The 22048-nt window shown below is 30.7% G+C and overlaps 1 protein-coding gene across 1 annotated transcript; it reads left to right on the forward strand.

The window, feature by feature from the left end:
- Positions 1-283: 283 nt before the first annotated feature.
- Positions 284-20345, forward strand: LOC139490008 (delta-like protein 1). Its single transcript, XM_071276863.1, has 10 exons — positions 284-419; positions 8589-8743; positions 11102-11234; positions 12509-12657; positions 13268-13404; positions 14241-14366; positions 15900-16560; positions 18111-18288; positions 18795-18901; positions 19416-20345. The coding sequence occupies exons 1-10, from the start codon at positions 366-368 to the stop codon at positions 19576-19578; spliced, it is 1863 nt and encodes a 620-aa protein (XP_071132964.1). The 5' UTR covers positions 284-365; the 3' UTR covers positions 19579-20345.
- The last annotated feature ends 1703 nt before the right edge of the window (positions 20346-22048 follow it).

The following is a 22048-nucleotide window of genomic DNA, read 5'->3' on the forward strand; positions in this document are numbered from 1 at the left end:
TCAAGTCACCGTACGGAAAAAAAGACCTATACCGTACAGTACTTTATAAAAGGTCCCGGCATGACAAAATATGATATATTTCACGGAAAAATTATTGTCAAAGACATGATTTATGCAAAACTATGGGCGATTTAAACATGTAAAAGGTGTTCCTTATAAATATACATCCATTTTATGCAATACACTCAACTATTAATTAGTAATTGTCATATAAGATGTAATACATGTAGCATCATTGTCTTGAGATATACGTACATATTGCAGTTTGTTGTCACGTGATCAAACATGTCACCTGACTCATCCATCACAATTGGTGTGTCTGTAAAATAAACCAGAAGTGTATTTATTGTTATAATTTTTGTAGGATGTCTTGTTTGTGTCTAGTTTGGACTTTATTTTTCGTGTTCACTTTTTTACAGGTAAGCATAGCTATTTATTTCGTTTTTAGATTTTGACGATCATACGAAATGGAACTGTAACAATCTGTTTATACATTATACAAACATTTCATTAAACCAAAGATAAATTAGAAAGTACATACACGCTTCCTACAATGAATGTTTTTTTTTTATGTTATACTTAAAAAACTTCTGACATAAGTCGAAGTAAATCGGACTTCTCTTGGATTGAAATTTTAAATGTGCGTATTGTTATGCATTTACTTTTCTACATTGGCTAGAGGTATAGGGGGAGGGTTGAGATCTCATAAACATGTTTAACCCCATCGCTTTTTTTCGCCTGTCCCAAATCAGGAGCCTCTGGCCTTTGTAAGTCTTGTATTTTTTTTAATTTTAGTTTCTTGTGTACAATTCGGAAATTAGTATGGCGTTCATTATCACTGAACTAGTATATATTTGTTTAGGGGCCAGCTGAAGGACGCCTCCAGGTGCGGTAATGTCTCGCTACATTGAAGACCTGTTAGTGACCTTCTGCTGTTGTTTTTTCTATGGTCGGTTTGTTTTCTCTTTGACACATTCCCCATTTCCATTCTCAATTTTATATTATTGATTTGAAGCCCAGAGAACAGTTTTCAAAGGGTTATTGTACTTACACATGTAACACTTAAAGAGTTTGTTTGATGAACTTATACACGAGAATTTTCTTTTCTTTTATTAAAATGAGAAACTAAAGTATGACTGTATAATATTGCTTTTTGTGTCTCTAATTTCTTCAATAGAAATATCTCTTTAGTTACAAACAAATACACAAGACCGTAAAAGGAATCGGAATGGAAAAGCAAATAATATATTTTACAATTTATTTTTGAGAATTAACTTCGTCGTAATGATCTTATTTTAAAAAGCTTGCACCATTCTGAAATAACAGATAAGAATTTCGAAACTTTAGGAAAAGAGGAGATATGATGAAGATTTGGTATTAATTATAATTACAGTTCTATATATTGCCCTCTTCAATTACTTATGTATACGATGACAGATTTTATGTCCTGTCGCTAAAGTTTACTTGTATAAGTGTGTAGGAACCTCATATAACAATAGTCATTTATTTTCAGAAATATGACGTGACCTTTTAGAACCTAAAATTGTACAAATAACCTCGTGTGACGCGAAATTTAGTTAAACAAAATCGAAGACTCCTTTAAAATTAACTTTCTGAAAATAAAATAAAAACACATGAGAGATTGATAATTCATTGAAAGATTCTGAAAGCTGGTGTCTTTGATGTTTTCATAATAAATTAAAAATGCTAAGTTAGGACTAGCTACAATTCCGGTCAGGCATTGTAAATATTAGTTGACCGGTACATCATTGGAATAGCTTTCCGGAACTGTAAATGTAACCTTGGAATTTCGTTCGTAATACACTATGTCTTTTATTAAATAACGGATGCCTGAAAAGAAAGACAACGGTAGTATTTTCTCTCTACATAAACTGGCTATGATTATAGTGTCGTTGTATTACAAACAGTGGTCAGGTTGTGCTGCAAACTGTACAAAAAGAAAAATAACAAAAAAATACCAAACTCCGAGGAAAAAATTAAACGAAAAGTCCCTAATGAAATGGCAAAATAAAAAGCTAAATTAGAATCAAACGAGTGGATAAGAACTGTCGTATTTCTTATGTAGAACACAGTGGATTTAACCTGGTTTTATAGCTTGCAAATCCTCTCACTTGTATGACAGTTGCATATAATTCTCAATGCATTTATAGAAAGAAAATATAAAGAATAAAATATAGAATGGAAACGAGAAAGCTGTCAAAGATAACACAACCCGGCAACAGAGCAGAAAATAACACCAAAATGGGTCTTTATTACGCAGCCAGCGTAAAAGTACCGGAACCTTAAGAGAACTTCAGCTGGACACTACACACTAATGTATACTAGTTCAGCGAAATGGCAGCCGCTCTTACATTGTAACTCCGAAAAATGCAAACAAAGAAACATTAAAAGAACACACAAGATTCACAAAGGCTATAAAGGTTCCTGACTTGCGACCGGCACAAAAATGCAGCGGGGTTAAACATCCATACGTGTTCTTCATTATATATAGTTGATTATACTAAGAATAGAACAGGATGGACCAAATATTGCTCAAATATCAAAACTCTTTTAAAACCAGATTGATTCCATATACCCAATTATTGTAGTTTATAAATGTTGAAATCAGGACACTCCAGTGTAACATAATTGTTTATCGGGATTCAATTGGGATATGGTCTCATTCCCACTATCACTGCCCTATATTTTCCACATTCGCCTGGAAGCTCAAGGAGTATAAAACTCTTACATAGAATGTCTTCTCTATTGAAGATCACGAATAAAATGATATCTATCGTCCATTGGTCAAACCTTTACTTAATATAGAGCTTAATTTAAAGAGGAGATGCTTTTTTCTTGCATGTATTTGACAGGAAGTCTTTATCGTATTCTAATCATAAAGAAAACAATTAGGGAATTATTCTCTAAATCTTTTGATTATGATTAATAAATTATTTCTTTTAATGTTTGATTTGAGGTTAACATATATTAACCAACCTTCAAGAATGACTTCATGTTACATTTCAATAGATATCATTGTTTTCTCATTTAAAACTAGTATAATTTATTTCAGCGAATCTATATTTAGATACTCAATATATAATTTCTTGAGATCAAAGTCAAACAGTTTGAATATTCCAAAATGTATGTCATTATCATACAATGACAATTGATATGCTCCAATTTTAAGATAATTAATTGACTGTGCAAGGCATCAAGTTATAAAAGAGGTCATCAGAAATAAGAATATGAAGGAAAGGAGAATTGATCAATCAACAAAAAAGGCATCTAAGTCCAAGTCCCGAAAAAATTCATTCATCGGTCAAGCGCTGACCATAACAGTTCAAAATAAAAAAAAATATCCTATTACAATATTTTCAAAGTTATAAAGTAACAATCCCAGTATCATATTAACATATTGCCCACAGTACTAAATTTTTCTCATACGAAGAAAGCAAAATCTTCTTTTTCAATTTTGGATATTTATCTCTTTAAAAAAATGAAATTACAAAACAAATGTGTAGATCAAATGTCCATGGCTTAACCAGTATTTAGTCCTACAGTAAACTAAAGTTGATGTAAGTGTCATTCAAAACATTTTACACGATGATCATCATCTAATCTAACTTGACATAGATGACACCGGTGGTTGATGTCGATGTGTTAACTTTCATAAGTTGGTTAAAGATCAACATGTAACATCTTGTTTCAGGCCTATTATAGTCACCTCTGTTGATCTCTTCATCAAGATGGTTGATGAAGACCATTTTAAAATCAATATTGTGATAAATGGGTTGTTTTTGACTCTCTGTCTATCTCTCTCTTGCAAATAAGAAAAGTCTCCAGAAGAGACTAAAAGTTACAGAAGTTAACACCTATAAGTCATCGTACGGCTTTCCACAATGAGCAAAACCCATATCGCATATGCCAGGAGGTGCAGTACTTTGAGCTTATTCAAAGTAACTAGTGCATTTTTATACTGATCAATCATTATTGTTTTACTTGCACTTCTGTTTATTTTATTTTATCGGTCTTATTGAGTTCAGAATTTTAGGAAACTACTCGGGCCAGATAACTCAATAAGTGATAAGAATTTGGTAATGAACATTTCCGGTACTGGTTTTTCTTGAACTTTCTGTTAAGTTTTTTTGTTGTTATTCCTCTGATTGAAATAAGAAGGAGATTTGAAATTGTTTTTTGGTTTAAATGTTAATGAAGGTGAACAATTTCAACAGTTTTCTCTATTACTATCTTTATGTATGTTGTCATTAAGGATTTGGGGTATGTGTGCAGATCTTTGAAAATCTTTAATATCTATTTTTTCATTTTTTTTTACACTCTGAACGATTGAGAGCCTGATGAACTGTTGGCTTTATTTTTGAAGACCAAACAATAACATCTATGTTTTTGTTGTTTAGTTGCTGACTTGTTTACATAAAAGTTAAACCTCTTACATCTCTTTATTCACATTGAAGCTAATGAAGGTCGACTAGTCATCTGTTATAACAAACAAATGCTGTCAAAATTAATGATAATAGAAGACTTTCCAGATTCATTTTTATGAATGAACTGCCGCGGTTGACATAGGGTCATTGTGGGAAATACCCGTTATTGGACATCGTGACGTGAAGATATTTTTGCGTAGTACTAACGTCATAATTTTCCTGAAAAAATACGTTATTTGGAAGTTCGTGTATATGTTTGCCAACCTCAAAGTTAACAAATATGTAATTATATCCATCTATCAAAAAAGAACTTTGTTAAAACTATATCAATTTTACATATCAACCGTTTGGGCATACCATGCCATCTTCAGAACACATTTCGTCGCTGTATAAGGCATGGTCATTGAGAGTGGATATATATCTAGAACGTTTCAGGATGATTCGGAATCAAACACAAGTTTTCCACAAATGATTACCAAAAGTGTCCTTTTCATCCTCTTCGTTTAGATACCGAAAGATAAAATATACAAAGACATCCTGCCTAAATATGCAAAAATAATTTTGAAATCGAGGATTTATGCAATTTATTGAACATATAGAAAATACATTACAACTTTGGGAGTGTTGTTATTGTTTCGGATTCATAAATGCATGTTTATTGTTATGGAAATATAAAGTAACACCTCCATTGCTTGTTATAATCCATTTTATGTAAAAGCAACATTAGTTATGACAGAAACATGACGTTATTATGTAATAAACCGTACTGTAAAGGTAGTCATACATGCATGGTTTTGCATAACTATATGTTCATATCAAACCAGTTATACATACTGCTTGAGCATTTTGGTCTTTAACATGACTAATTAGATATGAAAAATGAAATGATGAGGTTAAACATTTAAGGAAAAAGTAAGAAATAACATATATTTATATTCAAGGCATGGAGTGAGTTAGTTTTACTTCTTGCAAATGCACTTCGATTTATTAAAACTCCCACGGACCATGCCCTTGTACATAGACAGACGCTTGATCTTAATTCAGACTTTATCGTTATCCTCACACTTGTTTAATTTTGTCGAAAGGACTATATATTTAGCACCTCTTTTGCTTATTTTTCTCTATTCTTAATTTTTTTAACCATTTTTCTACACATTTTGTCTATTTTTCTTTATACTGTTTACCCCCATCAAGACCTTTGCTGTTGACCTTTAGATGTCTGTAGGTTTCCGTGATAATTGGTAACTGTCACATTGACATATAACTACATTTCCTTTTCAGTTATTATATATTACGGTAAATATTTGACATGGAATATATATTCAATACAATGGACCTAGTTTCTGGTAAACTTACTATATGACAGCCATTAACCTATTAGGTTGACCACAATATAATATATATCATAAAAACCCAACATTTGTGTCAACATTGCGGGGAAAGCTCCATCGAAATAGCTTTTTTGTGTTTGTGCTTGCGTCATATATTTGTATATTAGAGAAGACGTGAAACAAACATGGATCCGATTTCATCACAAGGAGGCCACAACATTTTTTACTTTTTGTTTCGTATGTTTCACTGGTTTATCTACACATCACTCCAATGTAATAGGGCATCAGATTGTATTATGTTGTTACACTTTTTGGAATAAAAATCAATACGATCCGGGCGAAAGATACGGTGTGTCTAGCGCCGATTGGGCAGATATGGCTGGAAAATGATATCTGGTTATCAGAATAATATGTATATTCGAAGAAAGGATGGGTTTCTTACTGGCAGCAGTTCATTTTGTGAACATGTCAGTATTGTATGTGTTTTGAAGCAAATAGACTTTAGTATATTAGTCTTAAATATTATGAATTATATATAATAACTGTATAAGCTGCTCACGTTTCGGTCGTTCATCAAGATACGCTCGTTCGTCAAAATGATGAAATCTTTAATGTCGACAACACGTACGTTCGGCGTATTAAATCATAATTCTGGAGTATCTTTATTTAAGTGCCAAGTCCCTACAAATTAAACCATGAATAAAGGGCGAAAAGGGTTTATTTGATATCAGACATAAACAATTGTTCCATGGTGTTGTTACGTGTCCACATCCATTAAACCAATTCGAAGATAATGATAACATCATGCAGTAACTCTGCAGCACGGTTTAAAAGATACTTTACACATCTCGGTTTACGAAATGTACATCATGAAACGGTCCATCACAAGTGGACTAAACCCATTGGTGGCCTAAGACTGTGTTCTTCTCGGTGTGCGAGTTGTTGTCTCTTTGACACGTTTTCCGTTTCCATTGTCTATTCTTTACGCAGAACATTGTATATTTAGGTCTTTTTTTCATTTGTGCTTTTTGTGTTGTACACGAAAGTAATAAATTGCTATCAAGAATACATATTTTAGTTTTAGTCATTCTTGTTATTATTAATGACTCATAATAGTTATGGCATGTTAATTACATATCATATAAACAACTTGTATATTTTTTATATTTATTTCATTTTGACGGATATGATATTTCAAACATTGAAAAAAATTATACGAATAAAATTTGATCATAATTATGTTCAACAACAAACAATGAACAATATTTGTAGGTAATAAAAGTAAAGTATCAATCTGTTATTCTGTTACTATGACCTTATTAGGTCATTAAAAGTTTAACACATATGATTAGTTCCTTTATATTTATGTTCCATCGTCATTTATCATATTTTATTGCACTTTTATATATACTATTGGTGAACTCTTGATTAATTGTTTTAACCAGTTTATTTGACGACTCCCATCCGGAGGTAAAATACTTGCAAAATATGGGCATTCGTTTTTACTTCGAGGAACCATAAGAAGCCATGGGCGTTAGGAATAGGGACATTAAATTCGATTACTTCAGTACACTCATTTACCATTGACAACCCAAATGTCTTTCCTTTCAGATACTTTTTATTATATTGCGTGAGTTTGTGTCCTAAATGCCATGATTTATTTATAATTGTTAAATAAGCAACAATCAATCAACCTAACTGTATCATCTGCAAAAGTTCCAACAGATTTGCTAACGCAACCAAAATATCATGGTCAAGTTTTTGAAGTAAGACAACTTAAAAGTCCAATTGTTACAATGCCAAAGTCCAAAACCTATCAATGAAGAATAGAAACACGTAGAAACGTCTGAATTCAACAAAAAAGAAAAAAAAACCGTGATACATAATTATGTTAGATAGTTTATCTATCCTGTCATAGTTGGTAATTGGTAAAGGCACAATTTTTACACGTATGGTTGTTACGCATGCGAATTGTTTATTTACAAACAAACGAATATTTCATAATAAAATTGGCAAATGTAATTATAAAAATGTGTTAATCGTTTATAATAATGAAAAATATCCAGCTTATACAGAAAAGAAAATATATATATGAAATGAAATACATGTGTGCTCATAATGAATGCTCATATTGATGATACAAATATTACGTCACATTTTCATGAAGTGAATTTGAATTGTATTTTTCATTGTCTATCTTTACGATCTCGACTGTAAAAGTTCAAAAACAGTGTTTTTGTTTGAGACATAATGATTATCTTAATAAACGTTTTGCAGTATAAATAATTCAAGAGTACATGCATGTGTCATTTATATAAAAACGTATACATTTAAAAACACGGTCTAGATGAATAATACATTCATGACGCCATGTTAACTTTTGTAAATTAAACTTTACGCACAGGATTCATAAAGAAAACAAAAGGCAATAAAATAATATATAATTCCAGACATTTGCTATACAGTTCTCACACTGTATTCGAATTAAAGATTTCTGCAAATCCGCATAGAACACATAACTTAAGATTGATTTACCTGAAAAAAAAACCCAACAAACACGTTTAGATGTGTTTTTTTAAAATGAAAATAAAACTTGATAAATTTCGTGATTTTGAAGAGCTTTTCTGGATTTTACCTTGATCAAGAACGGTAAAATCTAATCATTAGAAAGCCTGAGAAGCATAATTCATAGATAAGTTATGAGCTATATATAACCAAAAGGGACAAAGAAAGAACAGCTAAATTCATCTAGGGTCAGCTTTGCCTAAGGGAGTTCCAAGTATTTCAACCAATAATATTTCTTGTATTTCAGACTGTGTTTAGCAGTGGTATCGTAGAAATCCGATTATTGAAATTCATAAATTCTGGAGGCGTTGGTTCTAATGGGCATTGCTGTGATGGAAGGGGACCGTTCTGCTTTAGTGACTGTGATCATAAGTTTAGAGTGTGTATAGATAATTCCGATGGGTAATACATACATTACTTCTTATGTCTGCAAAATGCATTAGCCATATAATATTGGCATATATTTATCATTTTTCTTTAAAATTGAAATATAATCTATATATCATGAGGACGTAATTATTGATTTTAGTCCTGCATACCAAACCTTACTCCATACTTTTGTTACCCTTTTAGCGTAACAGTTAACGAACCTAAAACACATGTAGATACGTTTATTTTGGCATTACATAAACCTTTAACTGTTTACACAATTTGTGATGTATTTCAGTTATTCAATGTTTACTTATTATAAGTTATTATATTTCGTCTTACTGTTTTTTTTTTATATTTATAAGTAACAACTTTGATTTAGTATTTAGAATGAAGATACATTTAGACTACTGTGTGAACAAACAAGTTATTAGTTTTGTAAAATATGTTTATTTCGGTACCCTGAACAACAACAAAATTATTACATTTCAATTAATCGGTGTAAGTTGTTTTATTTAACGACGTTTTGTCTTAGTTAGAGTTGTCTTTTAACACAGTTCCTGCATTTTTATTTTTAATATTGTATTTATTTTGTGTCATATATCAAACTTATTAGTTCAGTGTATGTTTACTTGTTTTTGTTTAAATCTTTTTTGATCGAGGGGTTCCTTTTATTTTGCAATATTACACTACTGTATCAGGTTAGGAAGAAGATTATCGCCTGTTAAAACGTTTAACCGGCTGCCTTTTTTTTTAATGCATCTATCCTTAGTCAGGAGTCTGTTGTTCAGTGGTTGTCGTTTGTTTGTGTGGTTTATAAATGTTTCTCGTTTTTTTATTTAGAAAAGAACATCGGTTATCCTGTTTACACTAGTTATTATAATTCCTTTTTTATACATTGTGATTTGGATGAAGAGTTGTCGCATTAGCAGTCATACCACATCTTATTTATATTAATTCCCTAAGTGTACTTCCAACAAACATTTGTTTTAATTTGGACATGTTATGAATAGTTGTCTGATCTTACTGATACTAAATGATTATTATATTTATACACAATTCTCTGTTGCTGAAGTATGATTTTTATGAATATATGACATCAACATAAATAGAAAATACGTCATCGTTAATGTGCAACTTGTTGCTAACATTTTGGAAAATTTTATATTAGGTGATCAAATGACACAGTTAATTCTCAAACAATTCCCGATCTATGTCTATGATTACACATATTATAAAAAGAATCTATTGAGTTTTACTATTTTCATTCACAGATACAAGAAGCTGTTACATGAGTGCCAATAAGACATCTCTCGATCCATCCTTGTCACAATTTGTTAATTAAGAACAAGGAAATCATTAAAGGTCAAAGTACGGTCTTCAACACGGAGTCTTGTGTCAAACCAAACACCAAGCTATAAAGGACCTCAAAAATTACAATCGTAAAATGACTAGTGTAAAACCATTCAAACGGCAAAAGCAACGGTCTTATCAATATATAAAAAAAAAGAGAAATGAGAAACACTTATGAACACCATAAACAAACGACAACTACTGAACATAAGGTTCCTGACTTAGCAAATTAGCAAGCACACGCGGCGGGTTTAAACGTTTTAATAGGTACCAACCTCCACCCTTATCTGAAACAATAGTGTATCATCATAACATAGAAAGACGCACTATAGAATATCAATTGGAATTGCTCAACTATGAAAAAATGCAAACATATACTTTAATTAGTGTAAACCATGCTCAAAGTGAAACGTAAGATACCTTTGTTTGTACAGGAAGAACTATGACAGTTATCTGTATTATGGCTAGACATTCGGAAAAAGTAAGTCTGTGAGAAAAATACAAAATCACACGATGATAAGCCAGATGTTCCTTTTCATTCCAAAGAAGGAATTTATAATTGAGGATCGATCGATCAAATCATTTAAGCAGGTAAAACATGACGGACATGGTAGACAAAAATAATTTGCATAATTTATATTACTGTTTCTATTCGTGGGAAGGTCAACTATGATGTTATGTAAAAGAGGAAGCTGGCTTCGGTCGCATATTGTTACCTTTAACTTAATGCTAAAACAATCACAAGCTTATATGACAAACTTTGGTACCCCCTCCCAAACATTCCTCTCCATGGGAATCTTACCAGTATTCGCTTAAACGTGGTATAAACTTGAACTACTCACTAGATAGTCGTCGACCTTCACACTGATAAAAACAATTTCCTGTGAGTTTAGCGTTCAAATAAATGACATATAGTCTAATTGAAATTCACAAGATTGAATAAACGGTTTCATGAATCAGTGCATTTTACCTGTTATAAACGCAAATGTAATAATATTGTCTTCATAAGATTCATATGTTTTACATGGTTTTTTTTAGACCAGAAAATATTCATACGTGTCCATACTACCATAAAGATTCGGGAGAGATCAAGAACAGTAATACTGTGACTTTCGGATCGTCTATAGCTGGCATACGTAATCCTATCAAAATTCTCTTTGACTCTTGGCCGGTAGGTATATAAATAGATTCGTTGCTTTTGATTCAAAAACATTTCATTTGCGCCAAAAACTATACTCTATTTAGAACTTTTGGCATTATCAACAATAAAGGAACATTAACGGGAGCAGCAGAACTACTGAGCTCACGAAACAGTGAACCCCGTTTTTCTGTTAAGTTCATGTAGTTTTCATTTGCAAAATATTTTAGTCACATATACAATGATTGTTTGTGTCCTATATGAAATTCATTCTTGTAAGCAGACCTGATATGTTTTGTCCTACATTAGACCTAGACTTTGTGCTGTGAAGGTGAGTTGTCTCATTGACACTCGTACCAGATCTTATAATATCTATATAGGAACATTTTAATGCTGACAACCGTATATTGATCTCTCTCGCATTGACATTTGCTTTATTTCTCATTTAAATTGTCGGGATTATTAAAAATTTACGACAATTTTAATTGCATATTTGCTTAAGACCTTTAGCGATCTTGCAATTCAGATTATTTTTAAATAACAATAGCAAATATTTGTTGTTTCTGAAATTATTTAACTTTAAGCTAGGTACATGTATGAGCTGCAAGCCTTGTGAAAAAAAAAGATTTACCATTTACATATATGTAGATTGACAAAAAAACCCAGTTAAATGAGGGCTGTTCATCTCATCATATTTCATTACACTGTCTTACTATGTCAGTTATAAAATATTTTGTTTTATGCTTTTGACGTTACAGTTTCATCATAAATTGCATTACATATAGTACTAAATCATTATTTTTATTATATACTTTAAAACATGTATCAGTTAGCTCAACACTATGTTGATCGGACAAAAGAATTTCTATATTCTTATCTATATTTGAAATGTTATGAGCATAAGCATTATCATACTTAACCATGTTAAAATTCCAAAATCCGAGAAAGCCAATCGCCAGTTTGAAAATGAATTAACATTCAAATACATAAAGACATGTACATTTATATTAAAGGTCAAGTTTCAAAAGCTTGTTTTTTTTTTTAATTCAAAATGTATTCAATCTGAAGTACTTTTTGTGCTTCTACTTATGATGTGCAATCAAGATTTATAATCCCCTTAATTTAAAATGAAGAAAAAAACATGTGATATTACAATAAGAAAGTGTTAAAGATTGACAGACGAGCAAATGGACACCTCAAACATCATTGAGCGCTAAATACTGACCTTATTATGAAAATGTCGTTCAAATTTATAAATTGTGAAACCCATGTTCAAAGTGAAACTTTTATACTTTTGTTTTTTTCAGGGAGAACTAAAACTGAAAGTAGAAGTATGGGATGTAGATGACAATAACAATGATCATGTAGATTTCCTTAGTGGTGTGTTTGGTCTAAAAGCCGCCAGATCTCAACTTGAGGCCCCTGTAGCAGCTTTCCAAATAAGGAAAAGAACACTGTGAGTTGTAGCTTTGTTTACATTTGTTTCCAATTTGTCGTAGGAAATTCATTTCACCATATTTTTGAAGTAATAACCACTGTCAACAGATGGTTAATCATATGTGAGAATACAAATTTCAGATTGTCAACAAATGAAAATTTTTAACGACCTTGACTGGCTATACAGCCCTTGCACGGTCGGTTTCAGATTGTAACACATTTCATTTGAACTTAAAAAAGCTTTTCGTATAATAACACCAGTACTAACATTTCTAATGCGATTGGATAGTGAGTTTCATTCATCCGAGTTCATAGTTGTATCAGAGTCGACTCTCATTCTTTGGCGTTCCTTAATAAACAAATAAGGTGTTGGTAAGATTATGAAATTCTAATTCATATATCAACAATAAATAAATCGTCGTTTCAAAGAAATGAAAAATTCAAATCATTAACATGAATAAGTTAAAACATAGTTTAAATCAAATAATCTCAACAAATTCACTTGTAAAGACATTCAAGTGACATAATCAAAGATAACAAGTAAAACATTCGTGCACACATGTAACATGATATTTTCTTTCATTCTGCTCAATCATCAAAGTTTTTAAAAAGTATATTATTTTTTGCAGGCTAACATACAATGTTAAGGTGTATTGTGATAAATACTATTTTGGAGAGTATTGTGACATATTTTGTAAGCCGTCTGATGGAGACTTTGGACATTATACATGTGACTCTACAACTGGAATGCAGATATGTGATCCAGGTAAACTTCTTAAAATAGATGTTAAAATCAAACAAGTTAATATGTCCACCAACCTGAAATGAAGCGAAAATGTATGTATCATATAAAATAAATTCATGAACAAATTTCACTCAATCTCATTTCGATAGATGTTCAAAGACATATAAAAGGGCAACCCAAACAGTCAATAAAACAAGACAAGCATGATATATGTAAAAGCAAGACATCCGTTTCAGATAGATAAAAATCCTATTTATTGTCAACACAGGCTTGCTCTGTTTGATGTGATGAAGTAATGACAAACAAACAAATATGTATGAATTGAAAACCGTCATTTATTATCAAAATGACGAAGAAGCAACACAAAACAAATATCAAAGTTTTGATTACTTTTATCTGATCCTAGTAGCATATAACATATTCAAATAATTACATTAGATGCATGTTTCAGTACAATACGTTATTCTGATTGGCTACACTGCAATCTCGCGTTATTCCTTAGCCAACTTCATTACACATTAAAATTTACCACTCATGATGACACGAGGTCCCATAATAAACTGCACAGGTAAATTAAATAAAAACTTGATAAAAATCGTGTTTTCATGATCCTAGTTGAAAATATAATTATAAGTATTGAATGCTTCTTTTTGTACCTTCATAGGGTTGTAAAAGCATTGACCGTGCGCACATTTTTAGAATGAGTACAAAATATATTTCGGTCAACGCTTTTACACCCCAATGAAGTTACAAAAAGAAGCATTCTTTTATGAATGTCATAGAAACAATAATGATTTCTTTTCACTGTGAATTAACGTTTATTGTTTATAACAATAATATATTGACCCTTTTTACAGGTTGGAGTGGTCAGTTTTGTGATGAAAGCAATATAGACGAATGTAGGACGTCACCTTGTAATGGAACTCAGAAATGTATAAATACTCTTAGTGGTTATGAGTGTGTATGTCCCGATGGTTTTACAGGTATAATTACATAATTTGAATGCCAGGATATTAGATGGTATAAAGAAAATAGTGAAAAATGTCCAAAAAGTTTCTCATCTTGTCTTCTAAAAAATCAATTGATAAATGATTATGAAAATTTGAGAAAATTAAGCGATAGAAGTAAAAGACATAACATTCCTTGAATATGAATTTTATATTTATGATAGGCAAATAAAAAAAATTAACACCAACAAATTGAAACATTGATTTATGCAAAAAGTTACAACGAATATTGACTTTTCAATACGTCAAAAAAAATTTCCCCCAAAAATTGATGTGGTTCATAAGTGTTTCTCTTTTCTCGTTTTTATATAGATTAGACCGTTTGAATAGTTTAACACTAGTCATTTTTGGGCCCATTATAGCTTGCTGTTCGGTGTGAGCCAAGGCTCCGTGTTGAAGACCGTGCTTTGACCTATAATGATTTACTTGTACAAATTGTGACTTTGATGGATAGTTGTCTCATTGGCATTAATACCATACCTTTATAATTTCTATTGTTCCACCATCTTGATCATACTAGTAAACACAAATCAGATGTAAATCAGACATTCTCCAACCGTCATATCACATACTGAAAATAAAACTTTCCTGGACCTTGATTATTATTCTGGGACCAACCTAGTTTCTGCATGGAAAAAGCCTAATATTAAATGCCATATTCCTATATAAACAGAACATCTCCGACTGATATATTATTGTATGAAAACAGTCATTTTTGACTCTTAATAAACCTTACTTGACAATTTTAAATCTTGGTCTATTTCTGAAATTAATTATAACATACTCTTGATTTTTTAACCCTGTATGCCAACATTCCCCATGTGAAATTATAAAATTGTTTTGTAATAAACATTGAACGACAAAATTTCTTCCTAGTATGTGACGTATAAATTTTCTGACGTCAGTCACGCGAAGCAATAAATGTGTTTTTATTTTGATAGATACTTTTGTGCTTTTTTTCTAAAATTGTTCCTTTTAAAATTGTAACACAGTGGTGACTGGTGTACCCATATTTTGACTATTGTATTTATTATGTCTGTTTTGTTCACGCATCGTTTCAAATATAACGGAATTTGATGAGACTTTCGTACAAGTGAGACCTGGTTCAATCCCCTATTTTCTACATTTGAAAATGCATGTGTATCGTCAGTAATATGACAGTTGTTGTCCATTCGTTTGATGTGTTTCGTCATTTGATTTTGCCATTTGATTAAGAACATTCCGATTGAATTTTCCTCGGAGTTGAATAATTTTTTTTTAACTTTTTACTGGAAACAGTATTGATCAGTATTTATAGAGCAATCGCAAGAAATTTCGCTCGACGCGTATGTTTTGTAATGAAATAGTAATGCTCCTTATATTGATATCCAGTATCATATTATCATTAGCAGAGAAAATGCATGATTCTCAACATTTCCTTGATCTTAATATCTTAATTAATGATGAGTTATTTTTTTATGTTGCATAATAATGATACATAATTCACAAGAATATTTTGTTTCTTTACAGGATATTATTGTGATGAATCTATTAATGCTACATGTTCCCCTGATACATGTATGAATGGAGGCACGTGTAATATAGTTCGGGGTTACGTAGTTTGTGATTGTCCCCATGGATTTATTGGTCTGACTTGTAACATGGAATTCGATCTCTGTGCCGATATCAGCTGTCACAATGGCGGAACATGCGTGATAACTCATGCTGATTACGAATGTATTTGTCCTTCAAGATTCACGGGAGAATATTGTGAACATAAATTTGAGTCAAAGATCCTAAGACTTTTATCAACACCCTTTACAAATGCAACCATCGAATCTGCTTCCTCTGTACTTAATTCATCTGAATTGATACCTATAGAAGAAACTGCTACAAATGCAACCAATCTAACGGTTGACACTGTAAAAAATATAACAAATATTATAGAAACAACAGAAACAACAACACCTTTAACCACTTCGACTATGTCAATAACGTCAACGGCCAAACAAAACATAGAAACAACAACTGAGACAATTACTAACCCGTACCTTACTGTGAGGGGAAGAGTAGATAGAAATAATAGAGAAAACGTCGGGAAAGGAATAAGAAGTTTATTGTATGATTTAATAAAAGTAGAAGAACAACTATATTTGACTATTCAATACAAAGTAAAAACAACATCGGTAGGGTAAGTTCTGATTTAAATTCGTCTTACGTGCTTTACAAGAACTCATCACTGAACTAAAATATGTCGTTTTGTACGTTATAACATTTGTTTTGTCAAAAATATATATCTAATTTAGCAATCTGCGTTCTCTTTTTATGTGAATAATAGAATATTTCGGCTGGACAAGTAGACAGGTGTTTCATCATTCCATGAACAACAAAAATTCCTACGACACACTGTCAAATCATTTATTTGTTGATAATTACAATTCTGATTTTTTTCTTCAAGAAACAAATGAATATATGTAAGAAAAAAAATATACATTTTCTTATTTATCAGTGGTGTTTAAATCCGACACCTGAAGGAACTAGTTGACAAGGACTTGCAGAATAAGTTACAAAGGCTGTTTTATCATTCTGTGAACGCAATACTTAATTTTTAAATGTATTTTGTCAAAGAAAACTGTTGAAAATTTGCATATGATTGATAAATTACTGGGGCAAAGAAAGAACACTAGTTGGGAATTAAAATAAGATGTTTTCGTTTCAGTGTTATTCTGGATTTTCTATGTAAAATTTAATTTTTTGTTTGCTGCATGATGAGGCAATTTTTTTAAAACAAAATACCATAAGATATAAAATCGGTCTATTTTTCTAAACACCTTTAGGTCAAGCCTTTTCTTCTATCAAAATCCTCAGCCATACGAATGGTTAATAAAGAAAATACATGATTAATTACTTCAAACTTTGTCAACCCTCTTCTTCATATGAAATTTAAACTCACGAATGATTGAAAACAGGGCTAATACATTCAATACATTTTTATAATCCCAATCTTTTTCAAAATCAACCATGTTATCAGTACGGAAAAAACTTTTTCTGGTCCAATTACTGACTTGTTAGTATATATTTCCGACTGTGCCCTCCTCTCATAATGAAAATTCTGTTTAAATCCATGATCTGCCACTTCTAATGTTGAACAGCAAGAACTAGTAAGATTATAGGTTGCAGCATAAGAATCACAGCTAGCCATTAAAACTTTACCTTAATATTCTTATCCTACCAGATCTCAAACAAATTTTGATCGTAGTATTGGTCTTTGTACATACATTTTCTCGGAAGCGTTATCTTTTGTTGGTTTTAGTGAATTATCTAATAATTGTTATCATTGTTCTAATCAAGACAGTTAGGATAAAGTATGATGATATATGAATATTAAAAGTGACAAAAGTTGAACATATAAGATTTTTCCTGCACATTCAGAGTTAAAGACATTAGGCTGCTTTTGTCAATGTTTACAGCCAATAATATGTAAAGTGAATGACATATTTTTTTTACATTGAACTACTATAAAAATACACAACCCCTAAAATTACTTTATTCTTGAAATTTAGTATCATATCGCTTTATATGATTAATACTTGTTTGTGTTTGTATTATTCTTTTGCTTAGACATTTTATGAAAAATATGAAATAATTTATTCTGAGACATTTTACACTTTTCACCTTTTGCAATCATCTTCTTAAAATGATCAAATTATAATCAAATGTTTCTCCTTTTATTTTCATCAGAGACATAGTCAGTGAAATAATAATAATGTCAGCCAAGGATGGACATCATACAGTAAACAGTTCACTCATACAACATGTATTTGACGACACACCACACGAAGTCATCGAAAGTCATATACATATGCCAATAGTACGAGAGAGATCTTCGATTGAACACTTACACGAAGTTGATCCACATGTATGTATTTATTCATCATAATTTTTGATTGCAATTGATAAACATAGTTACGTACCTGAATTTAACACCTTGCTAGATCACGATGTGACAGACAGTCCGCCTTTTATAGTGATTTAAAGTGTTATCCGTTAAGCTTGTTCTAAATAATATTTGCTTTTTGAAAATAAATGGAATCCATTTACACATATTATACCATCATTATAAATTGGTTAAAGTAATATGTCATAAGTTTCCCTCATTTTATACTATCGGTAATTGCAATTTATCACATATTTTATATAGTCCTATTGATTTTGGGAAGTGAATATATTTTTTTTTTATTTATATTAACATACTCATCATATATACCATAATTGTGTGCGCCAGATACGAGTTCGTCTACAAAAGACTTATCAGTGATGCTCTAATAAAATAGATTAAGCAAAATACGAAAGTTAAGAGCATTGAGGTTACATTTGATCACATTTAAGGACCCAGTATATTATTATGATTATAATTCATTACAGAAAAACAGTTTTATGCATGTATACTGGTACGTTGTGGTCATACTAGTATTGGTTGTTTGCTGTTTAATAATAGCTGTTGGAATATTTATATGCTTTAAACATAAAAAGTAAGTACCGATCATTTTATCATTTATCATTTACAATATTTATAAATGAAAATGCATATGGTTAACCACATACAGAAATAAAAAATAAATAACTGTAATTTCAATAACAATCATTATTATAATAATGACGAAAAAACACAAACAGGATAAACACAACAGAAAAACACCAAGCACATTTTTCTATTATAACCATGAACACATAACCTACTTTGCAATAATCATTTCACCAAAAAAAGAATTTGAAAATAAAATAACGTTTGCACGAAACATCCAAGTATTTACAGGGTCTTAACTCATTAAAAATGTCAACCGTCAGAAAAGTACGTACCCTTTAATTGTTGTGAATCACTTTAGTTTGTTACACAATTTTTTAACAAGATTTTATTTCTGTCACTATATAGCAATATTGCTGTGTCATTCCTTCGTTTATTCTTGAAAATAAGTTCATGTTTAATCCATAACATTACTTATGTTTTGTTTTTCATAACATCTCTAGATCTTGTTTTTTTTTTAGATTATCTGAACCTAACAATAAAGAAGAAGTACCCAATCAAAATCCAGGAATTAGTCAACCAACTTCTTCATCACAGTCATTTGAGAATTCACTGTACTTTGAAGTGAAGAAAAACAATACGCCGCAGAGTCATACAAACTTAGCTTATTCATCAGTGCCATAGAACGGATATTGAATAATAGTGCTTATGTGTGTAATCTTATTGTTTTCTAAGTTAGTAAATCGACATAAAGACAACGCCTTTTATTGCCAGTTTCGTATTGCATAAAATATTTTGAAAGACATCGGTATCACAATTGTTTGAATTTGACAATTTCAAAATTATCTAGATATAGACGATTGTTTTCTAAGTTGTTGCTCTTTCATGACTTCGAGCGATGTCCTTTTTTTGAAGTAAGGAATCATAAGCAAATCAAATGATATTCATTTTAATTTTTGAAAAATTTAATAAATCCGTCAGAAATTTAGGGGCGCAGATATAAAAATTATTTGATATCTCAAATTTAAATGATATCTTTGATTTTATAGTATGCTTTTAAGACAGTGTATTACAAAATATAACACTTTAAATCAATAAAGTGTCTACCCCGGGAAACACCCCATCCTTGATGTTAGATTATTTTAAATTCTCAATATATATCAGATTTAAATTTAAAAAGAGTTGGAATATTGCATTGATTTATTTTATTCCTTATAGTGTATTTGACTTTCAGTTTTTATTTTTTTATTATCTGATTTGAGATAATAGAAATACACTTAAAGTTACAATCTGCCTAACACAGTTTCTGCAAATATTGTCAGTAGTAATTTCGTGTTATTATCTGTTGTACTTTAACGTTGCGTTTTATTTTTGTTAACTTAGTTGTGAGAATCAAAATGAAATATTATAGCAGACCTATATGAAGGTATAGGATTAAATTTTCCCGAATGGTGCTGCCTCCTTCGTGTTCTCCTTCCAACTCCTTCGTTTAAAAGAGAGACGAAAAAAAGCCTGTCCTTCTCCCAGTCATTTTGCAAAAAAAGTGACGAAATAGATCAGGTATGTCAAAGTAGCAGATATTTTGTTTTAGTACCACCCATACTTACGAAAGTAGATTTCCTTCTTGTTTATTGAATTATACAGTACACCAACAAGAATTCATAGTATATCTATTTTTAGAACATTTTATTTTTCATATTGATTATGTGTTACATATTATGTACTTAAAAGATATCATTTCAACTCATCCTGTACGTATGATTCCATTGCATTCAGATGTATTTTATTATAACAGTTAACTCCTAACTAGCTACGTTACGAACATTAGGTAACACATCGCATGTTGTTCTAGTGTAAGGGAGATAATTCGAACCGTTTAATATTCGAAAATCACATTTAAAATTGATTTCATTTATAGGTCATTACATACATGAATTTATGATATATACGAATGTATTCACTGGTATTAAAGAGATAATAGTAACTGCAATTACGATTATCCCAATATGGCGACGGTAGATATAGGTAAAATCTTTACACTCGTTTTTCTTAAATGTAGCATGTTTTTGTCAATAGTTACTCAGCTGCAAGGTTTATCTATACCATTACATCATATTTGAATCGTAACGGTGCACTGGAATTGTCTAAGAGCTGTGAAAATAGCCGTTGAAAAATTCGGGATGATAATCGTAACTCTATGGTATTTTTCTTCTTTGATAATCGTAATTTTTTTTATATGATAATAGTAACTGAAACATAATAAATGTGTCTTTCAGCATTTCAATGGTATTTTGTGTGTTAAAAATGTAAATGCCCAGTTAAACGATGACATTAACGCATATAAAAATAAATGAAGAAACTTACAGGTTAATATCTAGGATAAATTTACCTATATATCTCTAATTGATGAGAAAAAGGATGGATTAGCTATATCCCATATTCCAAAAGTGCAATCCTTTCAATTCATTGCTCAAAATGAAAGTCACGTATACCACATTTTCATATGTCAAAAAAGATATATGCCTGTTTCATTGATTTCAGGAAGGCATTTGATACTATTAATAGAGATGCCCTCTTTTACAAATTGTCTTATTACAACGTAGATGGTCCCTTTTTTTTTTAGTATAATGAAAGATATGTATAAAGAGGTTTTGTACTTGGTAAAGATCTCGGAAGGTATCACTGATTTTTTTAATTCCTCAGTTGGGGTAAAACAAGGGTGTATTTTAAGCCCTACATTATTTTCTTTATATATTAATGATTTACCATCTATTTTTGACTCAGCATGTGAACCACCCAAGTTAAATGATAATGATATATCATATCTGTTATACGCTGATGATTTAGTTCTTATCAATAAATTCAGCCGTCCATATTTTTCCTTTGGATTCACTTTTTTCTATTTTATACTGATATATGATTTTAAAAATTAAATTCAAATGTTTTGATCAAATTCCCATGTATTTTCGGACGGTTCTTTAAACAGTGTGGATGGTAAAGGATCTAGAATAGTTACCAGTTTATTGTTACTATTGTTTATTGTCACTTTTGTTTTTTGTTACTTTTGTTTATTGTTACTTTTGTTTATTGTTACTTTTATTTTTTGTTTTTATTAGCCTTACCTATAGTCTTACGAAGCATTTGACAGACGAAA

Source organism: Mytilus edulis, chromosome 1 (genome assembly GCF_963676685.1).
Source record: "Mytilus edulis chromosome 1, xbMytEdul2.2, whole genome shotgun sequence".
Lineage (NCBI taxonomy): Eukaryota > Metazoa > Mollusca > Bivalvia > Mytilida > Mytilidae > Mytilus > Mytilus edulis.

Excerpts from the sequence above, each read along its gene's own strand:
- LOC139490008 (XM_071276863.1), top strand. The coding sequence starts at position 366 with ATGTCTTGTTTGTGTCTAGTTTGGACTTTATTTTTCGTGTTCACTTTT. Across the intron at positions 420-8,588 it reads TCGTGTTCACTTTTTTACAG|ACTGTGTTTAGCAGTGGTAT; the intron begins GTAAGCATAGCT and ends CTTGTATTTCAG. Across the intron at positions 11,235-12,508 it reads TTCTCTTTGACTCTTGGCCG|GGAGAACTAAAACTGAAAGT; the intron begins GTAGGTATATAA and ends TGTTTTTTTCAG.